Raw genomic sequence first — 23,514 nt, forward strand, 5'->3', positions numbered from 1 at the left:
CTTCTGGTGGGGAAGCCCAGAACAAGGGGACATAACCTTATAATTAGAGCTAGGCCATTCAGGGGTGATTTCAGGAAGCACTTCTTTGCAAAATGGGTAGTGGAAATCTCCCTCCCCAAAAAGCTGTTGAGGCTGGGGGTCAATTGAAAATTTCAAAACTAAGATTGATAGATTTTTGTTAGGTAAGGGTTACAGAACCAAGGTGAGTAAATGGAGTTAAGATACAGATCAGCCATGATCTAATTGAATGGCAGAACAGATTTGAGAGGCTGAAGAGCCTACTCCTGCTCCTATGTTCCTATAGCTCAACATCCATCTGAGATGCTGATCAGGAAGCACCCAAGTTGGGAAAAGTCATTTGTTCTACACAATAAGTACCCGTTATGAAAATTCCCCAGCTCAGGTTTTTCTGTTGGCTTCTGGGCAAGTCCTGGATGCCAATCACTGGATTCCGTATGGAGTCATTTATTGATGTGTGAGTAATTGGTGAGGGTTAAGTGACTCCCTGATGCAAGCGGAAAAAAGAGATTGCAGGTCGCCATGCGAAAATCAATGAAATACATTTTTAAACTATTTTCTGTCAATATTTTGAACTTTGCTCTTACTCCATTAATTCTATTCCATTAGTTCACTGACAAAGCACCGGTCTTTGCTGATGTGCAGATGAGATCTTGTGGTTAATGTTGCTTCGAGTACACTGTGGTTGTAGCGCCATCGGTGATTATCCCATCTACTGTAAATTTTCGCCACTGACCATTTTTTCTCTATTACTGTTTCCTTTCCTTCCGTCTTCTCTTTCTCTTTCCCTTTCTCTGACCCACCCATCTCCTGCAGCCTTCATCCATATGGAACAGAATTCCTCAGTGCTCCCTAAATCTTGCAGCCTTCCTCGAGGTAATGATTTATATTTGCCACGACTGGGACTTGTAATGTGCCATAACTGCGATCCCGTAGCTAAACGTCAGAGGTGGGAATCTGCACAGTTTCAATAAATCCTGCAGTTTGATTAAAATGAGCCTATAACCTTGCAAGTGTGCTTGTTATATAGCTAATGTGGCATTGCTTTTTATAGTCCAACTGCCTGCTATTTTGTGTAGTGTTCTCATTTGGGCACCAGAGCTGAAATAAGAACCATTTTGACTGTAATAGTTATTGTATTCCGTTAATAGAAGTGTTCTGTGGGGTTAAAAAGTGTTTTTCCTTTTTGCTGCAGATGGCTTTATACTTTGGAATGCATAGCTTTTCATTTAATCTGTGGATGTTCTAAATATACAGGACATTACAGATTTCCCCTGACTTGATTTGTAATATATTCACCTGTTTTAGGAACATAAGCGTATAGGAACAGGAGTAGGCCATTCAGCCCCTCGAGCCTGCTCCGCCATTTGATAAGATCATGGTTGACTTGTGATCTAACTCCATATACTTGCCTTTGGCCCATATACCTTTTCACCTGCATTGCATTGTCAAATGTAGGATGGCAGCATGGCGGAAAGACAGTGTGTGTGCGTCTATAGAAAAATGAAGATAAGATACAATTGCAAGAGGCAGCAACAAAAGTATGGTTTGCGTCCTTAATCTACAGTGCCCTACATTTGGATGTTTTCCCAATTTCACCTGGCCAACGTCTGTCTCTTGTTTTTGGGATTTCTTTTTTTTTACTCCAGATATCTTTGGCCTCTGAGTTTAGGACGCCTCCCTATATCCCAGGTGTGGCTTTATCACACCCTGATCCTCCTTGTTTTCAGAAGACATCAGAATAACACAACATTGGGCTTTCTGTCGAAAATTTATTAAACAATAAAATCAGTGGCCTGGAACTCGCTGTGATTGCAATTTTGGCGACAGACATCGTAAGTTAAACCGTTGTGCTCCCCCGATCATCCAGTGGTGAATTGACCCCATAATTTGCTGGAAAAATAATTAGAATATGTTACGCTGAGCATAGTGACGGAGTGGGAAGGCCAATGGCTAAAGTAAAAACCCATTGCGGTGCAATGCTACTCTCGACCGGAAGTGTTTAAAATAGATGTTTGAGGGTTGAACTGATGGACAGAAATAAGCGCAAATTCAAATCTCGGAGAGGTGATTTACCTTAAGGACTGTTCTTACGTTGTCTGGTTAGTTCATGAGTTGGAATAGCTTTCTTCCCAACCCCCCCCCCCCCCCAAAAAAGAGGTGGTACGAACAATATGGAAACCAGAGGCTTTTAGTCTTCAGTTGCTCAAGCAGCAATAACAACAATTTGCATTTATATAGCCCCTTTAACGTAGTAAAATATCCCCAGGTGCTTCACAAGAGAGTTATCAAACAAAAGTTGACACCGAGCCACATGAGATGTTAAAACCGTGGACTTAAAGCTTGATCAAAGAGGTAGGTTTTAAGGAGCATCTTAAAAGTAGAGAGGTTTCGGGAGGGAATTCCAGAGCTTAGGGCCTAGGCAGCTGAATGCTCAGCCGTCAACGATGGAGCGATTAAAATTGGATGTGCGAGAGGCTAGAATTGGAGGAGCGCAGAGATCTGAGGGTTGTAGGGCTGGAGGAGGTTACAGAGATAAGGGGCAAGGCTATGGAGGGATATGAAAACAAGGATGAGAATTTTAAAATCGAGGCGTTGCTGGATCGGAACCTACGTAGGTCAGCAAATACAGGGGTGATGGGTGAATGGGATTTGGTGCGAGTTAGGATACGGACAGCACAATTTTGGATGTAATCCCTGTGCTATTTCTGACTTCATTGTAATGTGTAAATGGGCACATTCAGATCATTAATGAGCACATTCACAACGCATAGGATTAACGATCCCAATTATGTATTAAAAAAAAAATTTCACATTCAGAAGGTAGTTTAAGGCTATGAACCAGCAGCAACCTGGGCCCTGAAATTCCTCTTAATTAAAAATGGGAAAGTTCCTGTTCTTCTCTGCAATTAATGAACGGCTAATGGTATTGCAGGAACACGCAGCTTTTGAAACATGTGATTTCTGAGAGCGCAGTTTTGTTAGCGGATCGCTAATTACACACAGAGACATGCAGACATTTTCCTGTTTTTCATTAGTTGAGGAATTTCTTTTGTTGCGTTTCACTTTGCACCATGACTCTAGACATATTGTCAGAACTGCACCACTGAATAATTTGTTTAAAAAGGGCACCGATATTAAGTACTTAATTTAAACAGTAAACTATGATTACACCAAACATACTGAGCCCACCAGTGCCATTCTGCAATGGTCTAAGCGACTGTGGAGCTCATGGTGGCAATAATTCAGCAAACTCGATCTCACCATTGAATTTAATGGGGGTGGAGCTATGATAATTAGCTGTTCAACTTTTTCGGCAAGGGTCTCTAGACTAAAATTCCAGGTGGTTAATTAATGGCATAATTGACCCGCGCCATAATTCGGCAACATAATAATGGCGTACGCATAGATATGGCGCAAATTCCGGCCCATTATTCATTTAACCATTTTGCACTGCGCTTGAATTATGTGGCTTGGCTACTCGTTCCGGTACTTGCCTGACGGCAGCTACCAATTTGTCAATAATTGCATCGAAAGAAGCTGGAATCTTGAGTGAAAAGTTAGTTTTTGAACTTTTCTGTACTGAGACAGAATCAAAGGAGCTCAAAACATGCTAAATATTGGACAAAAATACTTAAAAATACAAAAATCCAAAACATGGCACCTCCCTCACTCTTGCACTGGGAAGGCGAGAGTGCTACCACTGAGCCACAGCTGACACTGTGCTTTGACTTACTGTGTCAAATGATGTGCACATTTCAAACCACTCCTTTTGATTTTTGTATCTGTAAGAGTGCCCTTTGTACTGATGACTGATGACTGTTGACAGGCCAGATTCCAGAGCACTCCTTTTTTTTGGCTTTACTCACTTCATTGTGCCCTTGAAGTAGACTGTAACTGTGTGCGTTTAAAGCAGGGCTGCTAAATTTCCATCACTTAATTGCCCTGGGTTGATTCCAGCTTCACTGAGCTGAGAAACAAACCAAAATCAGCTCGCAGGCAACATCAATGTGGAAACTCGTTCTTTCGGCATTTAGAAGCTCAGCACTTTCGAGACTCTCAACAACAATTTCAAGGTGATTCTGCTTCATTATAATTGTTCTTCCCGACTCCAGTCATAAGCTGCTTGTTCAAACCAAAGTGACACTTCTTTTCGAACTACTTTTTTTTTCCCCAAGAGTGAAGCTACTTTTGGACCGACACCATGAAGCCGAAGGATGTCAGATCTATGGAATGTAATACCTTAGACTTCTTTTGCCTCAAACAGCAACACCAAGTACTCCCAGGTCAAAGCACAGCCAATTCCGACCTATTTCTACTTGTATTTCTTATTTACTAGCTTGCCCCGTTTGAATTTTGTGGGCCTAGAGATTTAGAACAAGCTCCTTTTAGCTCTTGTTTTATTTGGTGTCAGCTGCGGCTCAATAATAGGGGGTGAAAGACATCTCTCTGCTGCTTTTAAATGAACATTCTGAAAAAAAAGTTGTTTCCACATTGCAGTATTGCCTGACATATGGACTCTGGAGTCGGCATCGCCACCAAATATGAAGCTACTGCCCTGTGTTAATCAAAAGGCTGCAATGCTGCACTTTTTTCCATAAAGTCTCCCGATCTATTCTTGCGAACCCTCCTGGCAGCCTTCAAACATGCTCAGCCAGTTCAACGCATATGGGAATCGGATGGGGAAAGTGGAGTTGAGGTCGAAGATCAGCCGTGATCTTATTGAATGGCGGAGCAGGCTCGAGGGGTCGTATGGCCTATTTGTGCTCGTATTTCTTATGTTATGTAATGCATCAGGGTCCGGTGTCTGTTTGGAGGCGGGCATTACTTTTAAGTCACATTTTTAAAAATAGAAAGATCTTTGACTCTGCTCAACGGAAACCTTGAACGTGACTGAGTCCCTGTGATCCTCCAAATCATCCCAACAGCTGTAACAGAAGCAGTGTGTAAATGTGGGAGAGTGACACATAGATGCACATTGGGTGTAGAGAATCTAGGGCCAAATTTTCTTTGTGTGACCAGTTCTTAATGGTTGAGTACCCAAAGTTCGTGGGTTCTGACAGCACAGCGTGAACTGGGCATGTCTGAACTTTTGTCATTTATTTCTTTGATATAACATCTGTATAGCTCTGTTCTGCTAACCAGAGCAGTTGCTAATTAAATAGAACTGCCTGGCTGCTGATCTGAAGGCTTTTTTTCTTGTTGTTAGAGGAGTACTGTGTTTTGACCCAGGCAAAGTAAGATTGTTTTTTTTCATTTCCATCTCTCCGCTCCAGTTCTCAGTTCCGACAGGGTGGATCAGATGACTAGGACGTACAATGATGTCGATATGGTCTCACACCTGCTGGCTGAGGTGAGCTTCGTTTAAGTAGTATTTGTGTTACCTTAAGTCCGATGACCGAACCAGTTAAAAAGAAAAAAGTTGACAACTCAAAAAGGAACAATAACATCTGGCAGACCAGTAAGGTTTTAATATCACATTGGTGTACAGATGCAGAACTAAGATAAGGACTGCGACAAATTTGACAATTCTTCATATTCTCTATAGCACCATTAATATTGGAAGGTTCACAATAGAATCATAGAATCTTACAGTGCAGAAGGAGGCCATTCGGCCCATCGTGCCTGTGCCAGCTCTTTGAAAGAGCTATCCAATTAGGCCCACTCCCCCAGCTCTTCCCCCAAAGCCCTGCACGTTTTTTCCCCTTCGAGTATTTATCCAATTCCCTTTTGAAAGTTACTATTGAATCTGTTTCTGCCACCCTTTCAGGCAGTGCATTCCAGATCATAACTCGCTGTGTTAAAAAAAAACTTCTCATTCCCCCCTCTGGTTCTTACGCCAATTACCTTAAATCTGTGCCCACTAGTTACTGACCCTCCTGCCAGTGGAAAGTTTCTTGCTAACTACTCAATCAAAGCCCCCTTTTTAAAAAAAAAAAGTCGTCTTAAATTATGCCCCGAAGTTGGATTACATTCTTCAAGTTGACAAGATACCTGTGCCTCCCAAAAGTGTTGCGTTCCGAGTTATGGGAAGCTGTCTGCAATGGTTTCTCCTCGGCTAGTCCATAATAAATTTGAAAATATGGGAAAAATTGTACAAAAGGCTCACGAAGGTGAGCACTCTAGCTTGTGGGTTTCCACTCTGGATTCCCCAAACAAATAATTCCTCATTTTCTTTTGCGGATTTCATCGGTTTTGAGTCCCCTGACGCTGTAAACCAAGCCACTGACAATATGGTCAGGTACTGTTCCTTATCCACAGGGCTAGGGCTAAGAGGAATAGAAAAAAGTTCTGCATAGAATTGTCTGACCTAGAACTGATTCATTCGCTTGCGCAGGTGGTAGATTTGTGGAGTTGAGGAAATGAATTGCAAGTGAGGCTATAAAATCACAGAACCGTGCAGCACCAAGATAAAAACATATTACACCCATCAGAGTGCTGGTTGGCTCTGCCCAAAGAGCTCGGGTTGCTTATTATACATGGCTTTTTTTTTCTGCTCGGCAGAGAGATCGCGATTTGGAATTGGCTGCCCGGATAGGACAGTCCTTACTGCAGCGGAACCGGGTACTGACGGAGAGAAATGAGCTCTTGGAAGAACAGTTGGCCCAGGCTTATGATCAAGTGAGTAGACACTTCCGAAGTAAAAAGATGCTAAACTATCAAATAAAACCCGACTGGTTCACCAGTGTCCTTTAGGGAAGTAAACCTGCAGTCCTTACCCGGTCTGGCCTATATGTGACTCCAGTCCCACAACAGTGCTCACTGAAGTGGCCTAGCAAGCCACTCAGTTGGAATGGGTAATAAATGCTGGTCTTGCCACATCCTGAGAATGAAGAAATAAAATTAAAAATCTTATGTCAGAAACTAATCTGAATCAAATGGATGCGTGCAGTTCATAATGTTATGGAGTGAATCTGAACGTGTATCTTTTGACGTTCATGCTCTGTTGGGGTGGCTGAAGGTGGTGGTAGCTGCTGTATAGCTTGATCTGGATATCTGCTCAAAGTCTTTCCAATGGGTGCTACGTTATTAAAAGTTCATCCTGTGGGGAATCGCCATCTACCACTTGATGGATGCTCCAATATGCTGTGTTGTACCATTGCTCAACCATCTCTTTCCATTACTAACACTATGATTGGAGGAGTTTGCTGAATGGCGGACATAATTGAATTCACATCATGTGACATTTTGTTCTGGCAGCATAAATCTTTCACAGCCACCAAGCAATGGTTTGGCTCATATAAAACTATACTCTGTTCACATGTTCTGTTTACATTTTTTTTAAAAAGTGGTTAAAGCACCAAGTCCTGGTCACCTATCACCCCAATTTACGCACAGCAAGATCCCACGAACAGCAATGTGATAATGACAGGATAATGTTTTTTTTTAGTGATGTTGGTTGAGGGATGAAAATTAGCCAGGACACTGGGGAAAACTCCCCAGCTCTCCTTCCTCTTCCCCTGCACATTGCTCTTCTGGTTCACTTGTATTCCGCATTTTCCACTTGCCCGTCGTTCAGTCTGTGTTCTTTCCATTAGGTTAACCAACTGCAGCATGAGCTGTCCAAAAAGGATGAGCTCCTGCGAATTGTGGCCAATGCTTCGGAGGAGAGCGAATCCGACTCCAGCTGCTCCACACCTCTCCGCCATAATGAGTCCTTTCATCTGTCACACAGCTTGATGCAGCTGGATGCTTTGCAGAGTAAACTGCGAGAACTAGAGGATGAAAATCTCTCTCTCCGTTCTGAGGTAAGTAATGGTGGGCAGAGCTCCATTTAGAATAACTAACGTGTGTGGACCAAATATCTGAGACAAGGCACTGGCTTAGTTGTACATGTCCACGTCTTACTTGTGAAGCACTTTGACACGCAAATGGTTGTATTAGGAGGATATGCTGATAGGGATAGGTGAAGTGGGGCGGGAGGAGGCTCATGTGGAACATAAACACTGGCATAGACCAGTTGGGCCGAATGGCCTGTTTCTGTGCTGTTAATTCTATGTATTGCAGTGGGTTAACTTCATTCGGGTTGCATCAGGCTATTTAGGCTTTTTTACATTCCAAACTACCAATAAAGTTCAGATTTTGCTGTCCCTGCTGTTTGAATAGGTTTACAAAATAAAGCAACTTTGTTTTAATGGATTTGGATGGAGGAGGAGGATGACTTTCCCCTCTTTCACACAGCTGTTGATGGGTTTAATGACCATCTTTGACTTAATCATCAGAGAAGGGGTGTGGGCAAATGCAAGTAATTGCGCACAGCAGTGTTCCCTCGGCAGTGGTGGGGATGGATTTGGCGCCTTGCATTTCCGCCACCATTTTGTGGAGTGGATTGGAAACGGCAGCTACAGCAACATCCACAAGGTAGGTGTCTGCACTCGAGTCCCAGAGATGTGGACAGTTGGGGGGAGGGAATCTGAACGGATAGACTGGTGTGAGTGTACCAAATTCGAATTGCCAGATGTGCCCTACCTTCGATGGAAGGCTCTCGTCACACAGGGTTTTAGACTTTCATGTTGCATTTCAGCTCGCAACTTACACAGAATTGCCTGAGAGTTGTGTTTTGCAATCAAGGTGGAATGCCACAGATTTGCAGAAATGCAGCATCAGACGAGCCCTGCCCCACCTGTAACATTTTTTTCTTGAGGGCAGGTCGGTAGAAAGCATTAGAATACAGCGATCTCAAGTAATCAGCTTCAAGCCAGCGGCATGCCATGGCTCATTTGATTAGAAAGAAGGATTTGCATTTATATAGCTCCTTTTATGACCTCCGGCTGTCCCAAAGCACTTTACAGCCAGTGAAATATTTTTGAAGTGTAGTCACTGTTGTAATCTAGGAAATGCGGCAGCCAATTTGCGCACAGCACGGTCCCACAAATAGAAATGTGATAATGACCAGATCATCTGTTTCAGTGATGTTAGCTGAGGGATAAATATTGACCAGGATACTGGGAAAACTCTCCTGAGCAGACTCAATTTTTCAAAGTAAAATGCAGTGCACAGTCCAACATACTGCATTGGGAATTTGTTCAGTGAGGAATCCATTTTATTTTATTTTTTTCTGGTCTCACTAGCCGCTGCACCTATGATCAAGAGGGAGGGTCCACAACTGCCGCTGTCGAGCTGTATGCTGATCAGCGTGCAGGACTAGTCTCCTGAGGATTCTACCTGCAGTTACTCCCTTCTCCTTCTGGAGAGGTGCTTAGCATCTCGCCGTGACGGCACAACTGAGATTGGCAAAGCAGAGTTGGGACTTATGTCCCACCTGTTCAGTCCATGCTGCAGCACCAGATAACGGCAACCTGTTGATTTTTTTTTACACAAGGTACAATTTTGTTTTTTCGCCAAATTTAAAGTGTGAATGGCGCAGCAACGCCCCATAGTGTTTGGTTAAATGTGTAACGTCTCCAGCAGTGAGACACAGTCTAGAAAGGAACATGCATAACTGGTTATCTAATAGCCAGTACTAATTGGGCAGTGCCAACTGACTTGGTGCCAAAGTGGAAAAATGCCCATGACTCATTCAATTCTTAGATTCCACTATCTGCTTGTGAACTAAATAACATGTACTATTAGAGGATAAACAACTTTAGGGGTGTGCCGCAAGAACATAAGAAATAGGAGCAGGAGTAGGCCAATCGGCCCCTCGAGCCTGCTCCGCCATTCAATAAGATCATGGCTGATCTGATCCTAACCTCAAATCTAAATTCACGTCCAATTTCCTGCCCGCTCCCCGTATCCCCTAATTCCCTTTGCTTCTAGGAAACTGTCCATTTCTGTTTTAAATTTATTCAATGATGTAGCTTCCACAGCTTCCTGGGGCAGCAAATTCCACAGACCTACTACCCTCTGAGTGAAGAAGCTTCTCCTCATCTCAGTTTTGAAAGAGCAGCCCCTTATTCTAAGATTATGCCCCCTAGTTCTAGTTTCACCCATCCTTGGGAACATCCTTACCGCATCCACCCGATCAAGCCCCTTCACAATCTTATATGTTTCAATAAGATCGCCTCTCATTCTTCTGAACTCCAATGAGTAGAGTCCCAATCTACTCAACCTCCCCTCATATGTCCGCCCCCTCATCCCCGGGATTAACCGAGTGCACCTTCTTTGTACTGCCTCGAGAGCAAGTATGTCTTTTCTTAAGTATGGACACCAAAACTGTATGCAGTATTCCAGGTGCGGTCTCACCAATAACTTATATAACTGCAGCAATACCTCCCTGTTTTTATATTCTATCCCCCTAGCAATAAAAGCCAACATTCCGTTGGCCTTCTTGATCACCTGCTGCAGCTGCATGCTAACTTTTTGATTTTCTTGCACTAGGACCCCCAGATCCCTTTGTACTGCAGTACTTTCCAGTTTCTTGCCATTAAGATAATAACTTGCTCTCTGATTTTTCCTGCCAAAGTGCATAACCTCACATTTTCCAATATTGTATTGCATCTGCCAAATCTCCGCCCACTCACCCAGCCTGTCTATATCCCCTTGTAGGTTTTTTATGTCCTCCCATCTTTGTATCATCTGCAAACTTTGATATGTTACACTCGGTCCCCTCCTCCAAATCGTTAATATAGATTGTAAAGAGTTGGGGACCCAGCACCGACCCCTGCGGAACACCACTGGCTACAGGTTGCCAGTCCGAGAATGTACCATTTATCCCAACTCTCTGCTTCCTGTTAGATAACCAATCCTCCACCCATGCCAGAATATTACCCCCAATCCAGTGATTCTTTATCTTGAGCAATAATCTTTTATGTGGCACCTTGTCCAATGCCTTCTGGAAGTCGAAATACACTGCGTCCACTGGTTCCCCTCTATCCACCCTGTACGTTATGTCCTCAAAGAACTCAAGCAAATTTGTCAGACATGACTTCCCCTTCATAAAGCCATGCTGACTTTGTCCTATTAAATTATGTTTATCCAAATGTTCCGCTACTGTCTCCTTAATAATAGACTCCAAAATTTTCCCCACCACAGATGTTAGGCTAATTGGTCTATAATTTCCAGCCTTCTGCCTACTACCCTTTTTAAATAAGGGTGTTACATTAGCAGTTTTCCAATCTGCCGGGACCTTTGCCGAGTCCAGAGAATTTTGGAAAATTATTACCAAAGCATCCACAATCCCTACTGCCACTTCCCTCAAGACCCTAGGATGTAAGCCATCAGGTCCAGGGGATTTATCTGCCTTGAGTCCCATTAATTTACTGAGTACCAATTCCTTAGTGATTTTAATCGTATTGAGCTCCTCCCCCGCTAGAGCCCCCTGTTTGTCCAGTGTTGGGATATTCTTAGGGCCCGATTTTAGCAGGGCTGCGGGTTCTCGGTGGATGGGCCACGCGCCCGGTGAAATTAGTGGGTTTCCCACGCGATCGTAGCAGGCAAACCACTAATTGGATCCACTTACCTGCTCCTCCGGGTTCCCCGCTGCTGATCTGCGCGTCGGGCGGGCTGCACATGCGCAGTAAGATCTGTCAGCTGGAGGCGCTCTATTTAAAGGGGCAGTCCTCCACTGTCACATGCTGCAACCAATAGCAAAGATGACTGCATGGAGCAGCCCAGGGGGAAGGCTGCTCCCAGTTTAATGATGCCTCACCCCAGGTATCAATACATGGGGTGAGGAGGAGGGGGAGGACAGAGATCTTCCACCCGGCGGGCGGGAGGAAGCAGCCCGCCTCCGCCACCAGGAAGGCCTGGCTCAAGGTGGCAGAGGGGGTCACCTGCGCCACCAACATATCGCCCACCTGCACACAGTGCAGGAGGCGGTCCAATGACCTCAGTAGGTCAGCCACAGTGAGTACACGTAGTCTTTCCCCTACACTCCGTCTGCCACATCACTGCCCCCACCCCACATCTCCTTCGGCACTGCCAACACTACTCTGTCACATCACCCCTCATACCCACTCAAACCCCATCCTCATCTTACCTGCACCTACTCACCTCACCTGTACTCACCCCGCCACTACCACGCAACCCAATCCTCATACAATCTCATGGCTCTATCCCATACTCACCCTCTCGTGCATCTCTCTCACGGCCAGCCTCACTCAACCTGCCGCCACCTGTGCTGCAGCCACAGGGCATGCATCACATATGTGCAGTAGGCAGCGTAAGGCAAACGTGTCACGAGCATGAAGGGGATGCACAAGGGGGTTTGAGGGTTTGTCATGGTTGTTACTTATATTGAATTTCAGAACAACTCACATCACACATTATATTGGCACCACTACTGCCATGTCTTCGCGAATCCTGTCCGGTTTGTGCAATAATGCCCGCTCCTGGGTATCCCTATGAGGACCCACCACTGATGCCACCCATTGTGTCACTGCAGAGTGGGTGTAGGTGTATTTGCAGGGCTCTTCTGCGCAGATGACTGAGAGACATCGGCGATGTCCCCGGTTGCACCCTGGAAGGCTGCGGAGGAGAAGTGGTGACTTTGACAGCAACAGGTAGGAAGGTGGTGCACGGGCCAGCCAGGAGCAGCTCGGCATGAAAGAGGCTGCAGATGTCCACGGTTACATGTCGAGTGACTCTGAGCCTCCGTGTGCACTGCTGCTCAGAGAGGTCCAGGAGGCTGAGCCTCGGTCTGTGGAACCTGTGGCGAGGGTCGTGCCCTCTGCGACGCATCTCTCTCTGCGGTAGCCCTCCCTCCTGCTGTACAGGTGGATGTGTCACAGCACTCTGTTGTGGAGCTCCACGTGTCAGAGGTGGACGGCGTGGCTGGTGATGCTGTTCACCCTCCGAGGAGGTCATGACTGCAGCTACGGCGGCCCCCATCCGCAAGATGTACATCTGAGGGGGTCCGCAAGGTAGGTACATGTCTCCGGACCCCAGGGTAAGTGTGCAGGTTGGTGACTTTGACCGTCAGGAGTCAAAGTCCCAAGTGACAGAGTGGCCTCCTGCAATGGGTGAGGGTCTCCCCCCCCACCCCCCCCCCCCCACCTGTTAAATGGACCTTTGCAGCTGCCACAGGCTGACAGCTGCAACACGTCCATTCGAGCTGGGAGTGTTTCCCCCAGTGTGGGAAACAGTCCCATGTTGTTCAAGAATCCCACAGTCCCTTAATCAGGTCAGTTAATGACCTGAAATACCTAACTAAATATTGTCAAGTGGCATCCCGCTGGCTTTAATTGCCTGCGGGATTCCCACCAGCGGGGGCTGCGCGCGCACGCCGGCGCGTCAGCGGGGAACGCGGAAGTGGGCGGGATCGGGTCCCGCTCCTGGATTTCCCGATTTTCGGGGCCCCCCTGCCGAGAACGCACCCGATAGCGGGTGGTAAAATCGAGCCCTTAGTGTCCTCTACCATAAAGACTGAAACAAAATATTTGTTCAGCATTTTTGCCATCTCCATGTTTCCCCCATTAATTTCCCGGTCTCATCCTCTAAGGGACCTACGTTTGCCTTAGCCACCCTTTATCTTTTTATATAACTATAGAAACTCTTGCTGTCTGTTTTTATATTTTTTGCTAATTTATTTTCATAATCTATCTTCCCTTTCTTAATCAATCCTTTAGTTACTTTTTGCTGTCTTTTGAAGACTTCCCAATCTTATATCCTCCCACTAAGTTTGGCTACCTTATATGTCCTTGTTTTTAGTCGGATACTATCCTTAATTTCTTTACTTAGCCACGGATGGCTGTCATTTCTTTTGCACCCTTTTTTCCTCAGTGGAATATATATTTTTTGAAAGTTGTAAAATAACTCCTTACCCTTTAATCTATTTTCCCAGTCCACTTTAATCAATTCCGCTCTCATACCATCATAGTCTCCTTTATTCAAGCTCAGTACGCTTGTTTGAGAACCAACCTTCTCACCCTCTAATTGGATATGGAATGTAACCATGTTATGGTCACTCATTCCAAGGGGATCCTTAACTGGGACATTATTAATTAATCTTGGCTCATTACACAGGACCAGGTCCAAGGTTGCCTGCCCCCTTGTAGGATCAGTTACATACTGCTCAAGAAATCCATCCCTAATACACTCAATAAACTCTTCCTCAAGGCTGCCCTGCCCAATTTGATTTGTCCAGTTAATATGACAGTTAAAATCCCCCATAATTATAGCTGTTCCCTTATTACATGCCCCGACTATTTCCTGATTAATACTTCTTCCAGCAGAGTTGCAACTATTAGGAGGCCTATATACTACGCCCACTAGTGTTTTTTTCCCCTTATTATTCCTTATCTCTACCCAAACTGTTTCATTATCCTGATCCTTTGTCCCAATATCATTTCTCTGTATTACAGTGATTCCTTCCTTTATTAACATAGCCACCCCTATGACAAGGCTATGACTATCCGAGGTTTGAATGCCTTCTTAAATAGTAAGCGAAACTGAAATGGTTGCACAATCATTTGAGTCCCAAGAAATGTTGTAGCCTTAAAAATGCAACCATAGTTTTATTCATTAGTGATTTGGTTTTCCTTTTCCTAGCTATTCTACTTCTTGTCTCGGAGTTCTCATGAAAGGTCATTGACTTGAAACGTTAACTGTTTCTCTCTCCACAGATGCTGCCTGACTTGCTGAATGTTATACAGCATTTTTTGTTTTTATTTCAGATTTCCAGCATCCACAGTATTTTTGCTGTTGTCTTGTATTGGGGTTATGGGTTTATTCAATGTTGTGATGCCTTTTAAATGGTGAAATCAAACTACTGCCTATGTCAGATAGCAGTGGCCTACATTAACAGTGTGGGCGCCAGATAGCAGTAGCCTACCATAATAGCGTGGGCAGTGTGAGCGATGAGTGTCGCTTGGTCAGTTTTATGCACTGTGACTTAAAAGGTGTTTTAAATTTTTGCTATGAAGCGGTATTGCAGTTGCTTTAATTTAATGTTATGTTAGACCACTGTTCATTACAAAACAATTTTAAAAGAAAACATGAAGAGGGAAGAAGTATGAGAGGATGCGTTTGAGACTTTGTGGAACTGGGACAAAAATTGAGATTCATTAGGAGTAAAATTTTCCACCTTTTCACATTGACCATTTCTCATGACATCCAACTTGCTGCTCTTGTGGAACCATCACTTAGTGGCACAGTCTGTGACTTCTCAGTGTAATTAATAACAACACTGAGAGTTCTGTTCAAGGTTAATGACTTAAATATTGTGTCTGTGATTTATAATTCTTGAAACTTTGGTTTTATGATGTGTTTTAAATCATTGTTTGATTCCCTATGCTGTTCATAAACATTTAGGCTTATCTCCTTAACCTGTAACCATGCCAGAAGAGTCAAAGTGCCAAATACCAAGCCTGTCGCTTTATGTTTAGCTGTACAAATTGCACAGTACATTCTCTTAAAGGGTAAGATTGAGGATCAGGGTGGGACAAAATGACACACAAGTTAATGTGTTATCTGTTCACTACTGGGACCTGGGTTTAAATCCAGTCCAATCCGATGGGGTGAAAGTCCACCCTCTGATAATAGGTCTGGTGTGAAATGAAAACTTGGACTTTTGAAGCGGGCATGGTTCTAAAGGACCAAACTGCCACAAGTTAGCTGTCTCATTCAGGTCCCAAGGATGGCTACTTAGGGAAATAGGAAAATCCACACCAGTGTGCTGGGGTGGGGTTTGGCTTTGGGTGGGGTCGGGTGGGGGTTGGTTAAAGCACGTTATTGGGATAAAGCAGAAGGAGCTTTGCCTCGAACAGAGTGTGCATGGTGGTGGTGCTGACACTGAAAACAGTGTCCTGAGACTCGCACAAGTAAATAAGATTTTTCTTTACAGTGTAGTATTTTTTTCGTTCTCTGGTGGCATTCCAGTGTCCAGATTGTAAGTTCGCCCTCATTGAACTATATCCATGCATTCATCGTGTCTCACTTAAGTATAGTGAGAGCTGGCAAAGGAATTAGTGCTGAGAAGCTGTGAACGCAGTGTGGCATGTGGGAGGAATCGGTCTGACCATCTCTTCGCGTTCCTTTGTTCCAAAGGCTTGTCACCTGAAGACTGAAACTATCAACTATGAAGAAAAGGAACAGCAGCTGGTCAATGACTGCGTGAAGGAGTTAAGTGAGTACTAATAAAAAGAAAAAAAAGACTTGCATTTATATAGCTCTATTCATGACCTCAGGACGTCCAAGAGCGCTTTACAGCCTATGAAATACTTTAGAAATGTAGTCAAGTGCTCCCCTGCTCCTCTTCGAAATAGTGCCATCGGATCTTTTACATCCACCCGAGAGGGCAGGCGGAGCCTCATTTTAACGTCTCATTTGAAAGATGACACCTCCGACAGTGCAGCACTCCCTCAGTACTGCATTGAAGTGTCCGCCTAGAATTTGAGCTTGACCCTGGAGTGGACACCAAAGCTCACTTGCAGTCGACAGTCAGAGCATCGCATCCAACTGAAAGTCATGTCTTCTGTGCACAGAGCCGTCGCCATTTTACTGCAACAAATTCTGAACCTGCAAGTGAAGAGTTCTTGGGCTATAAATCTGGGGATGTTGGTCTTTGAAACCAGACAAAAAGATTCTGAATCTTTAATCTCTCTTAGGGAGCTCACCCCATGTCCTTGTTGTAAAGCACCACTCAGTGTAGCACTTACCCATGCAGATCAGAAGGTCCCCAGGTTCAGTCCATGGTCTGTGTTGAATCAGCTGATCTCAGCTAGGGCAGCATTTGCCCTCCATTGTTAAATAGCTTAAACATCCATTCCCTCCACCACCGGCGCACCGTGCAATGCGTACTATCTACAGGATGCACTGCAGCAACTTGCCAAGGCTTTTTTGACAGCACCTCCCACACCCATGACCTCCACCGCCTAGAAGGACAAGGGCAGTAGGTGCATGGAATCACCACCACCACCTGGTTCCCCCCAAATCCACACCATTCCGACTTGGACATATATCGCCGTTCCTTCATCTTCGCTTAGTAGTTCAGTTGCAGGGAGATGCATGACCACAGTGTGGCAGTATAAGCAAGATTTTGTTCTGAGCTGTATTGGTTCTTTATGGGAGACAATATCAATGAACATTGATCCACTTGTGTGGGCTGGGTTTGAACCATGGTCCCAGAGGTGAAAGAGCTCTGCCATTCAATTTCTCCTGTCACACAAACTTGAAATTGTATGAAACCTAATTTTTTTTTATTCGTTCTCGGGATATGGGTGTCACTAGGGCTAGCAAGGCCGGCATTTATTGCCCATCCCTTGTTGCCCTTAGGTGATGGTGAGCCGCCTTCTTGAACCGCTGCAGTTTATGTGTTGAAGGTGCTCCCACAGTGCTGTTAGGTGGGGAATCCCAAGAATTTGAACGTGATGATGAAGGAATGGTAACATATGTCCAAGTTGGGATGGTGTGTGACTTGGAGTGGAACTTGGAGATGATGGTTTTCCCATGCACCTGCTGCCCTTGTCCTATTAGGTGTTGGAGGTCACGGGTTTGGGAGGTGCTGTCTAAGAAGCCACGATAATATCCACTGTATCCTGGAAGAATTCCTGCTAAATCGAATGACGTATATAATAATGAATTCAATCCAGAGAAGTGTGAGGAAATGCATTTGGGGAGGGCAAACAAGGCAAGGGAATACACAATAAATGGGAGGATTCTGAGAGGTGTAGAGGAACAAAGGGACCTTGGAGTGCATGTCCACAGATCCCTGAAGGTAGCAGGACAGGTAGATAAGGTGGTTAAAAAGGCATATGGGATACTTTCCTTTATTAGCCGAGGCATGGACTATAAGAGCAGGGAGGTTATGCTAGAACTATGTAAAACATTGGTTAGGTTACAGCTTGAGTATTGCATACAGTTCTGGTCACCACATTATGGGAAAGATGTGATTGCACTAGAGATGATACAGAGGAGATTTACGAGGATTTCGCCAGGGCTGGAGAATTTTAGCTATGAGAAAAGATTGGATAGACTGGGGTTGTTTTCTTTGGAACAAAGGAGGCTGAGGGGAAATTTAATTGAAGTATATAAAATTATGACGGGACTAGATAGAGTGGATAGGGAGGACCTATTTCCCTTAGGAGAGGGGTCATTGACCGGGGCATAGATTTAAAGTGAATGGTAGAAGGAATAGAGGGGAGCTGAGGAGAATTTTTTTCACCCAGAGGATGGTGGGGGTCTGGAACTCACTGCCTGAAAGGGTGGTAGAGGCAGAAACCCTCAACTCATTTAAAAAGTACTTGGATTGCACTTGAGGGCTGTAACCTACAGGGCTACGGACCAAGTGCTGGAAAGTGGGATTAAGCTGGATAGCTCTTTTTCGGCTGGCATGGACACGATGGGCTGAATGGCTGTGCTGTAACTTTCTATGATTCATGCATTCACCATTTCTTTCTCCTCTTACTCACCTCGCCCTCCCTTTTCTCTTTTTTTTGAAGGAGAAACAAACATACACATTTCCAACCTGGCAGACGAACTCTCCAGAAAGAATGATGACATTGCACGTCACCAGGAGGAGATCACCAATTTACTCAGTCAAATCGTGCAGCTTCAGCTTAAAGTCAAAGAGGTAAGTGTGAAAAGCCCAGGAACTGTGGCACACAATCCCCATCAAATCTGTAACCAAGGCTGATGTTGAAGCCTGCCTGCTGCTTGGGTTATGTTTTCCTTAAAAACACATCATGGGTCTTTGTATTTCTTTTCCTAGTGTGCCATTGAAAAAGAAGAACTTAAACAACATCTACAGGCATCCAAAGATGCCCAGAGACAGCTTACAGCCGAGGTGAGTATTCCACTTTTTACCCTGTGCTAGGTTTAACTCTATGGTAGTGTGTTTTTTGTGCTCATCAAAATGAGAAACCAAAAACTCTTCACTTTCTGCAGTCAGCTGCAGAGTAAAGCTTCATCTAATCTTAGCCTTAACTTTAGACGAACAACTCCTACTGTGCACCAGTGTGACATTTCCATTTTCCACATCAGCCGTTGTTCCCTCTTAGCGATGGCGTCCATTTAGTGCTCCGTTATAGGCAGCTTTTGGTTATAGTCTTGTGTACACTAGGCTTTCAGTTAAGAATGCTGAGACTTATTCTACCCAGGCTGAATTCCAGGTAGGAAAGAACAAGTATGCTATAGGAATTTTGGAACAGGAGTAGGCCATTCAGCCCCTTGAGCCTCTCCGCCATTTGATAAGATCATGGCTGATCTGTGATCTAACTCTATACCTGCCCATATCCCTTCATACCTTTGGTTGCCAAAAAGCTATCTATCTCAGATTTAAATTTAGCAATTGAGCTAGTATCAGTTGCCATTTGCGGAAGAGAGTTCCAAACTTCTACCACCCTTTTGTGTGTAGAAATGTTTTCTAATCTCACTCCTGAAAGGTCTGGCTCTAATTTTTAGATTGTGCCCCCTACTCCTAGAATCCCCAACCAGCGGAAATAGTTTCTCTCTATCCACCCTATCTGTTCCCCTTAATATCTTATAAACTTCGATCAGATCACCCCTTAACCTTCGAAACTCTAGAGAATACAACCGCAATTTGTGTAATCTCTCCTCGTAACTTAACCCTTGAAGTCCGAGTATCATTCTAGTAAACCTATGCTGCACTCCCTCCAAGGCCAGTATGTCCTTCCAAAGGTGCGGTGCCCAGAACTGCTCTCAGTACTCCAGGTGCGGTCTAACCAGGGTTTTGTATAGCTGCAGCATAACTTCTGCCCTCTTGTACACTAGTCCTCTAGATATAAAGGCCAGCATTCCACTAGCCTTATTGATTATTTTCTGCACCTGTTCATGACACTTCAATGATCTATGTACCTGAACCCCTAAGTCCCTTTGGACATCCACTGCTTTTAACTTTTTACCATTTAGAAAGTACCCTGTTCTATCCTTTTTTGATCCAAAGTGGATGACCTCACATTTGCCTACATTGAATTCCATTTGCCACAGTTTTGCCAATTCACCTAATCTACCAATATCCCTTTGTAATTTTATGTTTTCATCTACACTGCTTACAACGCCACCAATCTTTGTGTCATCGGCAAACTTAGATATGAGACTTTCTATGCCTTCATCTAAGTTGTTAATAAATATTGTGAATGATTGAGGCCCCAAGACAGATCCCTGCAGGACTCCACTAGTCACATCCTGCCAATGTGAGTACCTACCCATTATCCCTACTCTCTGTTGCCTTTCGCTCAGCCAACTTCCTAACCAAGTCCGTACTTTTCCCTCGATTCCATGGGCTTCTATCTTGGCTAACAGTCTCTTACGTGGGACTTTATCAAATGCTTTCTGGAAGTCCATATAAATAACGTCCATTGACAGTCCCCTGTCCACTACTTTATCCCACCAAGCCTTCCAATCCCTCTCAGGCATTTAACAGATACAGTTAACTACATTTCTAGTCTTGTGCAGTCAATGATAGCTTATATAACTCCATATTACAAAGTGGATATAGAAGCACTGGAGAAGATGCAAAAAAGGTTTACAAGAATAATATCGGAACTGAGAGGTTATAACGATCATTAAAGACTGAATAGGTTGGAGCTCTTTAGAAAAGAGAAGGCTAAGGGGGTGACCTAAAGCTCCTAAAGGTGAGGTGCCTGAAGATTGGAGGGTAGCAAATGTTGTGCCTTTGTTTAAGAAGGGTGGCAGGGAAAAGCCTGGGAACTACAGACCGGTGAGCCTGACATCTGTAGTGGGTAAGTTGTTAGAGGGTATTCTGAGGGACAGGATCTACAGGCATTTGGAGAGGCAGGGACTGATTAGGAACAGTCAGCATGGTTTTGTGAGAGGAAAATCATGTCTCACGAATTTGATTGAGTTTTTTGAAGGGGTAACCAAGAAGATAGATGAGGGCTGTGCAGTAGACGTGGTCTACATGGACTTCAGCAAAGCCTTTGACAAGGTACCGCATGGTAGGTTGTTACATAAGGTTAAATCTCATGGGATCCAAGGTGAGGTAGCCAATTGGATACAAAATTGGCTTGACGACAGAAGACAGAGGGTGGTTGTAGAGGGTTGTTTATCAAACTGGAGGCCTGTGTCCAGCGGTGTGCCTCAGGGATCGGTGCTGGGTCCGCTGTTATTTGTTATTTATATTAATGATTTGGATGAGAATTTAGGAGGCATGGTTAGTAAGTTTGCAGATGACACCAAGATTGGTGGCATTGTGGACAGTGAAGAAGGTTATCTAGGATTGCAACGGGATCTTGATAAATTGGGCCAGTGGGCCGATGAATGGCAGATGGAGTTTAATTTAGATAAATGTGAGGTGATGCATTTTGGTAGATCGAATCGGGCCAGGACCTACTCCGTTAATGGTAGGGCGTTGGGGAGAGTTATAGAACAAAGAGATCTAGGAGTACAGGTTCATAGCTCCTTGAAAGTGGAGCCACAGGTGGATAGGGTGATGAAGAAGGCATTCGGCATGCTTGGTTTCATTGGTCAGAACATTGAATAAAGGAGTTGGGATGTCTTGTTGAAGTTGTACAAGACATTAGTAAGGCCACACTTGGAATACTGTGTACAGTTCTGGTCACCCTATTATAGAAAGGATATTATTAAACTAGAAAGAGTGCAGAAAAGATTTACTAGGATGCTACCGGGACTTGATGGTTTGACTTATAGGGAGAGGTCAGATGGACTGGGTCTTTTTTCCCTGGAGAGTAGGAGGTTAAGGGGTGATCTTATAGAAGTCTATAAAATAATGAGGGGCATAGATAAGGTAGATAGTCAAAATCTTTTCCCAAAGGTAGGGGAGTCTATAACGAGGGGAACAGATTTCAGGTGAGAGGGGAGAGATACAAAAGGGTCCAGAGGGGCAATTTTTTCACTCAAAGGGTGGTGAGTATCTGGAACGAGCTGCCAGAGGCAGTAGTAGAGGCGGGTACAATTTTGTCTTAAAAAGCATTTGGACAGTTACATGGGTAAGATGGGTATAGAGGGATATGGGCCAAGTGCAGGCAATTGGGACTAGCTTAGTGGTATAAACTGGGCGACATGGACATGTTGGGCCGAAGGGCCTGTTTCCATGTTGTAACTTCTATGATTCTATGAAAGCTGACTGGGTTCGATAGGGTTGACGTAGAGAAGATGCTGCCACTTGTGGGGAGTCCAAAATTCGGGGTCATAAATATAAGATAGTCACTCATAAATCCAATAAGGAATTCAGGAGAAACTTCTTAACCCAGAGAGTAGTTACAATGTGGAACTTGCTACCACATGAAGTAGTTGAGATGAAGAGCATTTAAGGGGAAGCTACATAAACACATGAGGGAGAAGGATATGTAGATAGGGTCAGATGAAGAGGGGTGGGTGGAGGCTTGTAAGCATAAATGCCAGCATAGACCATTTGGGCCAAATGGCTTGTTTCTGTGCTGTACATTCTAAGTAATAACTGAACGGGATATCTCCTGATCATTTAGCCCAATAATTAGTTGGTTACATGTCTGCAACTGGTCACTTCTCTGAAGGCGTAGCAGCCTGGGTCAGTATAGTGTGGTGGGACATGGATTTCCTTTGCTGTCTGTTGTTCAGGAGAGATGAATGCTGAGGGCAGATCTTTTACATGAGAGGGCAGACGGGGCCTCGGTCTAACGTCTCATCCGAAAGACAGCACCTCTGACAATGCAGCACTCCCTCTGTACTGCATTAGGAGTGTCAGCCTAGATTTTGTGCACAAGTCTCTGGAGTCTTGAACCCACAACCTTCTAACTCAGAGACGAGTGCGCTACCCACTGAGACACAGCCGATACTGCAGTTGGTAGGATACCAGGACTCTGATAAATAAATTTGTCAGGGTTTTGTCTGAACATGTTTGCTTTTCTCTCTTCATTTGATTGCAGCTTTGAGTCATCGAGTCCAGTGTGTGAAATGTCAGCTGAATTTCTCTCTTGCAATGTTGTACACTCTGTAGTTGGCCCTCATAACAAAAATAAGTTGTGGAGATAAACAGCCACGACAGCTTTCGACTACATAATGTGGGGAGGGGTAGAGTCCTAGTGGCTGAGTGTAAGAGCCTTGACCCAGCCTCCACCCCCCCACGCCCACCACAGCCAGGCTGTAGTAAAGTCCTCTGCCAACAAGGTTACAAGATGGGTTGTTAGAGGGAGGAGATGGAAAATACTCTTTAAAAAAAATTATATAGGGGGAAAGGGGAAAAGAAAAGCTGGATATTAGAGCACTGAATTTAAAACTTTAACTGTAGAAGTGTTTAACCATAACAAACGTTTTTTGACTCCCAAAACACTGGTAGATCAGGCTGAATTCCATCTTGCTCATCAGAGCTCGTGTCCAAATCAGCTGTTGCATCTCTTCTACTCCCCACCCTTTCAAGTGCATGCATCTTACCCCTTGCATCTGCCCCTTATCTCAATCTGCATTGATTTTTGCTGGTTCCTATGGGGGGAAAATAGCAGAACCTTATCATTGGTTTTAGTGTTCGAATGCTAAGTATTCTTTTTCTACATAAACTATTAAGAAAAACATGCATTTATATAGCACCTTTCACGACCTCAGAACATCCCAAAACACTTTTCAGCCAATGAAGTACTTTTGAAGTGTAGTCACTGTTCTAATGTAGGAAAACACAGCAGCCAATTTGCGCACAGCAAG

General features: G+C 44.4%; 1 protein-coding gene across 9 annotated transcripts in view; it reads left to right on the plus strand.

Annotated features, from left to right (window-relative positions):
- trak2 (trafficking protein, kinesin binding 2) overlaps window positions 1-23,514 on the plus strand; it is a 105,130-nt gene that overhangs the window by 59,891 nt on the left and 21,725 nt on the right. For 4 of the 9 annotated variants that reach the window (XM_067988060.1, XM_067988061.1, XM_067988058.1 and 1 more), the window contains 7 exons: window positions 835-894; window positions 5,295-5,371; window positions 6,523-6,639; window positions 7,557-7,766; window positions 15,946-16,024; window positions 18,339-18,469; window positions 18,608-18,682. In XM_067988060.1, the coding sequence (XP_067844161.1) occupies window positions 835-894; window positions 5,295-5,371; window positions 6,523-6,639; window positions 7,557-7,766; window positions 15,946-16,024; window positions 18,339-18,469; window positions 18,608-18,682 (749 nt within the window). The other 5 variants (XM_067988062.1, XM_067988066.1, XM_067988065.1 and 2 more) reach the window with 2 other exon arrangements.

This window comes from Heptranchias perlo, chromosome 7 (genome assembly GCF_035084215.1).
Source record: "Heptranchias perlo isolate sHepPer1 chromosome 7, sHepPer1.hap1, whole genome shotgun sequence".
In the NCBI taxonomy this organism is placed as follows: Eukaryota; Metazoa; Chordata; class Chondrichthyes; order Hexanchiformes; family Hexanchidae; genus Heptranchias; species Heptranchias perlo.